We start from the raw sequence: 11,474 nt of genomic DNA, 5'->3' as shown, positions 1-11,474 counted from the left end.
TCTATAAGGGAATTGGAAAGGTACAGTTATTATCTATTAATAAGTTCTTGCTAACCACACTTTTTCCTCCTCTTTTTAAAGAGTAGAGGTTGTTTTATTTTAGATATTACAGATGAACGGCTTTAAGTCTGTCATCAAAATACATCGCTTTTCTATTCAGTGGACACTCTATTATATATTTTATTCACTATTTGAATTTACACAAGGAACTGTAAATTCAGTGCTAGGAATTAAATGTTAAAGGTTGATGAGCTCTGAACTTTTTTAACAAACAAGAACAGAGCAGTTTTGCCCGAATTGCACAGAGCATCTGCTGTGTGTCCAGGGGACTTTTGGTCGTCATTCCCCAAATGGGTAATAACTGCGATTATGAGCGCTTCACAGTTTTTTTTTTTTTTAAATTCATCTGTACTCAATCCAGCAGTGACCCACAGATATTTTCCTACACTTTTTTCTTTGTGGTAAAATCCAACGAACAACTTTTCAGAATATCATTTTCAAAGCTATCTTGTAAAATATAACTAAAGAGGTTTCAGTGTTCTCTGTTACATAGAATAAAGTTCTTCTGTTTTATTTCGAAGACTCCTTTAAAAAAAAAATGCACAGAAAGGTCAAATCCATTCCAAATAGAAATCTCATTGCTTAGAAATATTTCTTAGGATCTCAAATCACTCTTTTTTTGGTCTTTTAAATTCTGTCATCTGCCTATATTTAACCGAAATAATTTTTATTTCTCAGTGTGTTAGCTAAAGGCATCCATTCAAAGGTAAGAACATCATAAAAGGTGAATGGAATTAATTTCAAAGTATATATTTGGCATTTTAAAGAGCTGCATTTCAGCATCTGGAGAGCTGCAATTTAGGCTATCAAATCTACAACAGAGAAACTGGGGGAAATGCGAATACCCTTATGAGGAGGGTCAGTCCTCAGCAAGTGCATTTTCGGTTCCAACCTTCAAAGATAACATTTTCAGCTTGATGGGCTCCTGGTGGAATATTTAATTTACCTCTTTCATTCTTAGCTTCGTCGAAATATAGAGGACTGGATGTCTATCAGGCCAAAGTATAAACTCACCATTTATCTATTAAAGTCATATTTAATGAAAACGAAGAGAAATTATGACCCAATTCACTCTCTTTCTCATTACAATTCCTAAAGAACTTTGCCGGGCACATTATCTCGTAGACATCATGATCAAATGTTATTGTTTGCTTTATTATCTCAGTTGGATGGTTGGCTAGTCTAGAATGAAATAGGTTGAAGGCAATACTCTCAGCCTAGAAGTCTGAATGAGGTTCCCATTCAAATGATCCTGATTGTTTGCGGGTGGGGCGGGGTGATTAGTAAACCAACTGAGCTTACACTGCATAGTAAGCGTCTGGATGCCGCACATTTACATCTAACAAGAGACCCCAGAAAACGTGTGTGTGTTTCTTAAACCTTATGTTCCGAACAAAAGGCTATCTCAGCAACAGACAATCAGCACTGCATTGCTCCCTGGGATGCGAGCAACACACTCAACTGCACATTTCATTCTTCTTCGGCTCCCAGCACCACAAAGCCCCTACTCTCTTCCCACTCCTGGGTCCCCAGATTACTCCATAGAGGGGGGTTGGGAAGGCAGAAGCCTAACGTCTATGCCTGCGCACCAGCCGCCGACACCAGGGCCCCCCGGGCGCTGCTTTCTCCGGCCCAAGCCGCCTGGGGGAGGTAGGGAGGGGAGCCAGGGAGCGCGAGAGGGGACCGCACACCTAGACACTTAGGATTTTATTTATTCATAGGGAGGCGGGGGAGGGGAACTGGGTGAACGCGAATTTTCCCCCTGAAGTTGCTTCTTCTAAGCAGATCAAGTCGTTTTCTGGCTGGTGCTGGGGGCCCCGGGGAGGGTGCCGGTGAGGTCCGGGCTCTCGAGACCAGATCCCGTCCAGTGCGCAGAGGGGGTGGGGGAGGGCGGACGGGCCGCAGCTGTCGAGAGGGCCGGGAACCGGCAGGGAAGGGCCCGCGGGCCGAGGAGCAGCGGGGCTCTGTCCCGGGCCCTCTAAGGCAGGCCGGGGAGCGCAGGGGCCGGCTGGTCACGCGTGGGAAAGAAAGGCCCCTTCCCCCTACGGCGCTGCTCCCCTTTCCCCAGGCTGGGCCGCCCGAGAGTGCGCGCAGGGAGAGCTGCGAGTCCCCGCGCGCGTAATCATGACCTCGGGGCCCCCTCCGGGCCGCGTGAGCGCGTCGGCGAGGCTGGGCGGCCGCCGCGGCCCCGGCCGTGTAACATGACCCGAGCGGCCGGCCGGCCGGCGCGGCGCGGCCATTGAGCCCTCCCTGCCCATGAATCTCTGGCGCGTCTCTAGCTCGCTCGTCCGCTCGCCTCCCGCCTCCCTTTCTCCCCCTCCAGCTCCGCGGGCTCCGTGCGCCTCTCCCTCTCCCTCCTGGTCCTCCCGCTGCCTGTCTCTCTCCACTGCCCGCCTCTCGCCACTGCCTCCCGTCTTCTCTCCCTCACGGCAGCCTCTGTCTCTTTCTCCCTCTCTCCTTTGAAAACTGATCTTTGGCTCTTAGTGTGAAAGTGATTTGAATTTGGCTCGGCGGCGCTCTGCGCCTGCGCCCAGCCTCTGGCATGCTGGCTCCTTCCAAGCAGCTGTTTTGGGTTTGAAATTCCAACATGGCAGAGGCTGCAGTCCGTCTTCCCTTCAAAAACTTGGAATGATTTCAAATCATAGGCACCTTCACTTAACCCTAGCTTCCATTCATCAGCAAACACATCGGATCGATGCTACGCTAACCTATCGGGTTCTCTCTCCGCGCGTTCAGGTAAGAGGAGCTTCGTAGTTTTCTACCATCTGTTTAAATTTGTTTTTGTTTTATTTTTAAAGATTATAAATACATCCAAGACCTGTAATTAAAAGAGATCTTCGAGTTGTGCCGTAAACATTAAATTCAATTTCCACACGTTTCTATTCTGTACGCCAACCTGCTGTCTAATATCTCTGTTCAAAGTAGCCCTGAAACATTATAATGCATATTTTTACTGCTTAATCATTGCAACAATAGTATGGGATTAAGAGTTCGCGATTGCAAGAATCTCGCTTTTCACTATATTGGGCTTACTTATTACTATCTTTTTACTTCAAAAATAAAAAATAAGAAAGCGGAGCCATAGGGTGGGGCTAGACTTTCTTCGGGAACTAACTTCTAAGTAAATAAGAAGTGTAAATAAGAATCTTGCACACACACAAAAAGTTGAGGTTAAATTACAATCTCGTGGCTGGGGGAACGAGAAAATGTCAGAAGATCGGTTGCAGAAAAATGTAAGCACATCATCTAGGAGGGGGTACAGCGTGGTGGGCGTATTGTTGGCAAGGAACGGGAGAGAAAGATGTATAATTTAATGGTATATACAATCCACTGATCCTATTACCGTCCTCCCCGGAGCTCTTGTTAGTTTCAATGGGAGTGAGTGAAATTGACATGGACTTGCATTCCTGGTCATGTGCTTTTTTTCCTTTCTTTCTTCTCCTGTGATCTGAGATCCCCTTTTTGTTGATGTTGCTTTCCCCCTTAATTATATGCATGTAGGTTAAATGAATACCTGACGAAAGGGCCCACGTTTCAAGGCAGTGACATTTGATAGCTGAGAGGAAAAGTGGCTTTAATGAAAAGCAACCTTTGGAATTCCTGCTTGTGAGAAATCCAATTCAGCTTTTTGTGCTGCCAGCAAGAAATGATCAGTAGCACCAGTGTTTATGGTATGTCAGTTTTGGAATTTACTTCCTTTGCATCTAAATAGGAAAGACAAATGAAATAGCATGATAAAACCATTGAAGACTGCTTGGCAAGCAGTTGCTCATGATATAGAATTCCTTTTTCTTCAAAATAAAATATATGTTTAATGTCACCATGCTTTTTTTTCTTTTGCTATCACTTGTTTGTATATTGCAGTTTTGATTAATATATTACTTGAATCCACTTTTATCGGTTTTAGCTGTCATCCAGAAGTTGCACGTTACTAGTAATGCACTGTATGTATATAACTGCTGAAGTCAAATTGTATGTAAATTAGTTAAACTTAGTGTGGGTGTTTTTTTTTTTTTTGGAGGGGGGAGGCTGGGCAAAGGGGAGAGGGTAGGAGTGTTGGGAAAGATTACTAACTAATGAAAGTATATCTATGTCTATGTACACACACAGGAACAGGACTGGATGAAAATTTTATTTTTCTCAATCTATTAATGCAGTTTGACTATCTGCTCTTGATGATTGCACTTTGTGGAGTAATCGGTTCTTCCGAGTGTGTTTTTTTTTTTAGGGGGGTGAGTGAAGAGGTATCTTTTACATGAAAATAAAAAATATATTTTGATGGTCCAAAGTCCTTGATGTCTTTTAAAGAGCAAGGATAGGTTTTTTCTTTTTCCCCTTTCCATTCACTCGTCTGCCTGTCAGCGCTTTTTACTTTTAACTTGTGACAGAATTAAATAATCAGGCACTGAAATGGACTTCGTTTGAAATCGCTCTTTCCTCTTTCTTTACAAAAAAAAAAAAAAAAAAAAAGTCAGTTAAATGGAGTGAGAGGGGGTTTTCAATAGCTCTTGTGGTAGTGCCCTGTGTACACTTCGTGATATTCAATTAAGACTGAGAGGGACCAACAACAACAAAAAGATGTTAAAGTATTTTGCATAACCAAAGGATATGTCCACTTTACACTGTTTTTTTTTTTTTTTTTGGTTGTTGCTATATTTACCCCATGACCATTAATTCCTCCTGAAAAGAGAGAAAGAAGGAAAGAGAGAATATGAAAAAAGAAATAACAGTGGGGCAAACCTGCCAGGGGTCTGTAGTGTGGCCGTGGTCACTGCTCTCTCCTAACACAAATGTGAATACGAAGAGAGGAACTACAAGACCCGTTGCGCGACATACACTTCTGGTTGGACTCTGGTGACTAACTGAGCTAAATACACACCACACTTACACGATAGGAAGGATTTGATTGAATTTTGCATTTGGAACTTGTTGACTTTGAAGCGATCAATAAGAAGACTGTTTATTTTAGATGCACATAATTTGCCCTGAGAAATGTTTTAAGGAGGAGAGAGCACAGCTTTTTTTCCCCCGGAGCTGTTGGAGCGAATGGGATTGCCAGATGGGCGATTTCCCTCTGTGATGTTAAAGCTGTAATATATATTCAGAGCAGATTGGGCTGCTGCCTGTGATGAGGAGGATATTACATTTATAAATTTTAAATCGGAGCTCGGACAATGTGCTGAGAGCAGAAATTGGATGGTTTGACTGTTCACCGTATTGATACTTAAATGTGATTTCTAGGTAGTACTAATAATAATCATTGCAATAATTCATGAAAAACATATTGGCATAGGCAATTATATAATTCATGACATTTAACAGCAGATTTGAGTGTGTAAATTGCCCCCCCTTAAGTCTCTGCTTACTATTAAATAATAGTCACATAATTCATTTCCCTATGTTTAAATGTCCGATGTTCAAATGATGTTAACTTAGGAGCCTTGTTATCACATATTAGAATACTAGGGGCGAAAGTTTATATACATATATATAAAGTAGACACTTGTGTATATGTATAAAGTGGCGTTAGTGGCTCCTATTTTCTAATTCTTTACTCTGATTATTTTTAGATTTTGTTTGTCTCAAATGTGCGGCCTAAAGGAACCAGAGCTACAAACCTAAAAGACTAGAAAGTGGGCAAGTGCTCACACTCTGGCAGCTCTGCTGTTGCAAATTAAAAGTGTGTTGTGGTCAGGAAATGAAAGCTACAATGTCTCTTTTGAACAAGTCGTTTATCAAGAGAAACATCTATCAGGGACTGCCTTGTCACATTGATCCTCTAAAAGTTAGGTCCGAGGTGGAAGCTGCTTTGATGTTTTTGATCCTAAATTTAATACAACAGAAAAAAAGCAAGGATATTTTGACCAATATAGATTTTTAAAAATGTTTCCTGGAACCAACAAGATCTATTTATTAGGATTTCACTATGTGTGAAGTTTTCTGGACATAACAGTTGAAAGGTTGAAGGGGAAATCCCAGACTTTATAAATTGATGATTGTTAGAATATACATTTATAATACATTTAGTGATGGCTGGCTTCTTGGTGCACATGGAATGGACGTTTTGAACAGATTGTTCAAAAGCAAAATTATTTTGAAAGAGTATTTTGGAAGAATATGTAGAGAGTCAAGAGTTTTTCATTCATTCAAATTTTAGTTATCCTCTTACCTTCTTCCTCTCTTTTACTCCTTCATTCTTGCTTCTTATCTTCATTATATTTGTGACAAATTAGCTTTTATCTGGAAAAGAAACATTGTTTCTACAAAAACCGTGTCCCCAAAACATGCTTGCACACATCGTCTCTATTGTTTATTAATTGTGCATGTTTATGGTTATCAATATAAACTACACGGACACATAAGTCCTTTGGAATTTCAGCTTAAAAATAGAGGTATCAGATTAAACATGCTATGTATTCTTGAATAATGAATATGTTGTATGCATTATTTAAAATTTAGAAAGTATTGTTAGGAAAATGACCAAGTTGAAACAAAATTGTGAAAGCAGTTAGAAGCAGCCTGCTTCATTTTGGGAGGCAAAGATTCCAAAGAAGTGTTTCTTCTTTGAAATAGAGTTTTTGGATACTTGTTTTACACTGCTGGAGGCAACTTGTTATTTCATCTGGGTCTATCATCAAATAAGAAGGGAAGAGTAGGGTGGGAGTTTTGAGAAGTGTGATACTTGCTAATGATTCATGTCTGAAATGAAAGAATCATAGCAGGGTAATAAAGTCTCATTGTTGTTTTCCTGGAAGAGGGTAAGACTTCTGTTTGGAAGCTGTATGTGTGAGTTGATTTGCTTTTCTCTTCTCCTAAAAACACAGTTTATAGGGTCTCTTTGGAATTATTTCAAGAAACATCTTTTTTTTTTTTTCCCTCAAAATAGAGTGTTTTTCTTTCTCCTGACTCTATTGAAATCAGTAAGATTCTTAAAACTGTATCTGATATCTTCTGAGTGAAAATAGGAGGTTTTAGTCTTTAGTCATATTTAAGACTCCTGTAGCAGAGTTTCCAGGGCTGATATTTTTTTCCTTCCCATAAACAGAAAATAGTTTTTGTTTTTGCTTTTTTCATGTTAGGCAGGAACTTCGAAAACCTTTTTGTAGGTAGTTACTTCTGATAGATATACAAGAGTGCAGAAATTTCATTAATTACTTTTAGGTGATAATATAAGAGTGTAACCAGGGGGAAGAAAATAGGAAGTTATTTCCAAGAATCTATGGAGATCATCTGTATTATTACTTGGCATTTCTAAGATAGTTTAAGATATAAACCAACTGAAAAGATAAATGAGTAATTTCATTATAGGTTAATTATTTTTTTTCCTGAGCTTCTGGTTGTCACCTTTTAGAATTTAGTGTCTTACTCAGTACATGCTTAGGGACAGATCCACAAAGTTTGGGAGTCTGTACTGTTTTTCAGAATTTTCATGTCAAGGTGAAGACAACCATGCTAATACTTCCCTGTTTCTGTCTGTGTGAGTATTTGGATGCCTTGAATGATTGCCTAATTAAGTAATCAGTTTTAGTGGTCCAAAATCAACAGAATTACTAGATGTATTTGAAACAATTGCAGGCTTTTATGGTGTGAAGTTTCCAGTTTTTAGAACCTTGGTTTAGTAGAAATAGAAAGGTGCTGTTTTACCTTTGATCAATATATTCTTGAGTGCAGATTTCACATACTACTCTTTATAAAGTACTGTGTTCATTGTTGGAGAGCTAATAAATTTAATTACCAGGAATTTAAATTGATTTATAAATTTTTGATTGGAAGAAACTATTCTGCAGATGTTTGTATGAAATACTGACATATGCTACTGATCGATAGAACTTGATTAATCAGCATATCTGCTGTTTTTCTTGAGTCATTGATAAACTAGAATAAACAAATGGTACAGAAAAAGCTACAAATTTTAACTCTCAATTAAAAAAAAAACTTGTGTGTCTTTCTTTTGAGATATACAAGAGTTAGTGTTTTATTGAAATTGGTTGAACTTAGAAATTATTTGGGAGTACCACTTAGAATCTTGTAAGTCCCAAAATTCTGCCTTTCAATTCACACACACACACACACACACACACAGCAAGAGAGAGAGATTGTACCTATATATTTGTTTATTGAAAATGAAAGAATTTTTTTGACACACTGCAAATAAATGGCCAGTTTAGCAAGTGCTTTCCATGGTTGGATTTTGTCATTTTCTTCTTTTTTTCCTAAACTTGAATTTTGAGCATTAACATTTTCATTTAACTTCTGGCAGAAATTTTAAGCATAGCTGCTTTGGTATGATTGCTGATTACTGATCTTTTTGATATTTTTGATGTTATCGTTTAAAGGGCAATTTTATTTCAGAAATGTTTATTTTAAAAAGTAAAATAGTAGGAATAAGGAGTATGAACGAATATACTCAAAATAAACGGTACCTTGAAGTTCGAAGGAAATCAAAAGCAAGGGGTATGCTAAGTTTCCTTAGGGCAGCACCACAGGTGCCTGCTCAGAAGCGCTGCCTCAATACAGCATATCCGTAAGTACCTGTTGACAACAGTAGTCTTAGCTGAGACTGAGGAGGCAGAAAAGATAGGTGATCAGAAACCATCAAAACATGAGATATCATATGGCACTTTCTGTTAATAATATTTACATATTTTATGCAACAAATCTGCTTGTTGTCTTGTTATTTGAATATTGACACTTTGCTTAACATTGCATATGGTGGGCTGTTGTTTCAGGGTGTATCAGAAGCAGTAAATCCAAAGGAGAATTTCAATTTAGATGTATTTATGTTAAATATATGTATAAATGGATATGTTTGCTCATATTTTAGCTCTCATGACTTTCACAAAGCGTTTATAGTATCACTGCTTCCAATCATTTTTGAAACTGATACATCTTGAAAGTAGAATGCATGATTTATTATATGAAGGCCCAAGGTTAAACTTTTTTACCCTATAGCTCAGCTTAAGTATTGGTATTTTTGTGTTGGGAAATGTTTTTTAGAAAGTATGTTTTGTAATTTTGGAAAATTTGCTTCTCAGTAGGTTTCTGTTCTCTTTTCATAGGATGAGGAGCTTTTAACCAAACAGTTATTAAGGATATATAATTTACAGTAAAGTTTTTTATACTACAGAATATGAAATGTAAAATACCTATAAAATGTTTTCGTTTACCCCATTTCATTATGCTGAAAATACTTTTACTCTGTTTCTTTCCTATGTTTTAATTTCTGCTGGTATTTTACATATTTATTCCATTCTGCTTATGGATATATTCCTGGAATGAGAATAGAAACTGCATTATACTCCATTTAGCTATGTGTGTATATATATAGAAATATATGTGTGTGTGTGTATATATATAGATATATTTTGTTTTTCCCGATTCAACTGTTTGCCTTATGTCAACTGGATGCTTTTTAAACAACTGATGATTAAATGCCATTTATTTATGAGAGTAAACTCATCTGAGAATGGGGGACCTCTACTTTCATGCATTAGTTCATGATGAAATATTATTCTTGGAAATAGTAACATCCCAAATAAAATTTTAAAGGTAGTGCAATGTGAAGCCGTGGGTTTCTGTATGTCGTTCTAAATGTTTTGCTTATCTTTTGACTTATTATCCTTACCATTAAGAGACATTTTTACCTTCACCTAGGACCAGCTACATAATTTCTGAGGCCCACTGCAAAATTAAAATGTGAGACACTTTGTTCAAAAATTAATTTAAAGACAGCAACACAGAGCATTAAACAAAATGCAGGGCCCTTTGTTGTGTGGTGGGGTGGGGGCCTGTGTGCCTGAACAAATGATAGGGCGGTGAAGCCAGTCCTGCCTTCACCACCTACAGACTTTTATCTGAGGCCAACTTTGTGGAAGTCACTAGGTTTCCTATTGGAGACTGACTGTTCCACAATGATTCCATGTGCCTCGCCCAAAAAGATACTAATGAGAGTTGAGTAAGAAAACGGATGGGAAATGAACCATGAATATCTCCTGCTCTTTCTATAACTGAACTGGGGATTGAAATATTTGCTTTTGTCTCATCTTGCCCTGTATCTGATATATATCCTATACATCATGTGGCTTTTTGTGCAAATATTCTTAAAAAGAACTTTTTTTTTTTAATGGTTTGCATGTAGTTACATACTTCAATACTTATTCCCAGGCCCAGAATAATTGGGATGGGAGAATTTCAGTGAGATTTGTAGTAAGAGCTGAGGAGGTTCTCTGTTGCCAAGTACTGCCACTAGCCCTCCTGGGTTAAGGCACAAGAAAAATGAGTATTTTTATGTAGAAATACTACATTATCTGATACAAAATGCTGACCATTAAAAAAACGAAAGTATACTCATTAAGTGACAGGAAGGAGGGGCAAACTCCCAAATAACATTGTTATAATAGTATCAGTATTGATACTTTGACATTAGAAAGTGGCATTTTAGCTATATAAACATGTGGTGACAGCTGTATTAAAGATGAAAAGTAACTTATGCAGTAACACTAATGTTGCAGTATCCTATATTCAAATCCTGGACTTAGCTTCTCAATTTGTATTGCAATAACCTCCCTCTCCCTGAAAATTAGAGTCATATGACTCCTTTACCAACATTCTGTGCTGATAGGTGGACAAAACATTTACATCGTTGCTTCCCAAAGTACTTCTCAATGAGATCAAACTTCATATTGAGATACCTAAAACTGAATTTTGAAGTCAAGTGGCTTTTTCAAATCAAAACTGAGATATGATGGAATGTCCAGCAAGTATGGATCTGAGTGCACTTGAAGTTGCACCATTTATTTTCAAAAGATATTTCTCACATCAGATGACTCTGCCAGGAAGGGAAATATCAAAGAGCTTGGAAAAAGTAACTATTCTTTTATGTAATCCAAGACTGGGGTGAAAGTGGGGGGCTTTAAAGATATTTTTGAGGAAGAAAAAAATTGAACTTATTTTGAATGCCTTGTTAGACTTTGTGGGGAGGAATGCTACATATGAGACTTTCTAAGAAGAAAAATCTTTGCCCTGTGTAATAAGGCACTGCTCTCCACACTGATAGGCACTTTAATGAAAGAAAGCTTGGAAATAACTATTGTAACAGTGTCCCATTTAACTAAAAATTTATCCTACAGTTTAGGAATCTTTTTTTTTTTCTTTTATTAACTAAGCCATTGCCAACTTGAAATATTTTAGTAGGTAGCTAGCCACAATTCATGTTTTCTAATGTTCTGTGTTCTATCTCCAAATTCCGTAATATAAATTTCAATTGGGACTCTTCTTTTCCTGCTTTATTCCTATACTTAGAATCTTGTATTTTCATATTAAATGTTTTGCTTCAAAAATGATTAAACTAGGAATATGGGTAAATAAGTGGCAATATAGTATATTGTTGTGCCAAAAATAGTTTTTTTTAAAAT

At 38.0% G+C, this 11,474-nt stretch overlaps 1 protein-coding gene across 3 annotated transcripts in view; it reads left to right on the top strand.

Annotated features, from left to right (window-relative positions):
• The first annotated feature begins 2,231 nt into the window (after window positions 1-2,231).
• The window catches only part of LOC105483329 (fidgetin, microtubule severing factor), a 140,882-nt gene continuing 131,639 nt past the window's right edge, over window positions 2,232-11,474 (top strand). The window contains exons 1-2 of one of the 3 annotated variants that reach the window (XM_071072863.1): window positions 2,232-2,796; window positions 3,562-3,731. Coding sequence is in view for 1 of the 3 variants with exons in the window: in XM_011744158.3 (XP_011742460.2) it covers window positions 3,707-3,731 (25 nt within the window). In the remaining 2 variants the exon portion in view is untranslated. The remainder of the gene's footprint in view (window positions 2,797-3,561; window positions 3,732-11,474) is intronic. The other 2 variants (XM_011744158.3, XM_011744159.3) reach the window with 2 other exon arrangements.

The sequence above is a fragment of the Macaca nemestrina genome, chromosome 11 (assembly GCF_043159975.1).
Source record: "Macaca nemestrina isolate mMacNem1 chromosome 11, mMacNem.hap1, whole genome shotgun sequence".
In the NCBI taxonomy this organism is placed as follows: domain Eukaryota; kingdom Metazoa; phylum Chordata; class Mammalia; order Primates; family Cercopithecidae; genus Macaca; species Macaca nemestrina.
Note: the sequence above shows the minus strand (reverse complement) of the source record. Positions and strands in the feature narration are given on the sequence as shown.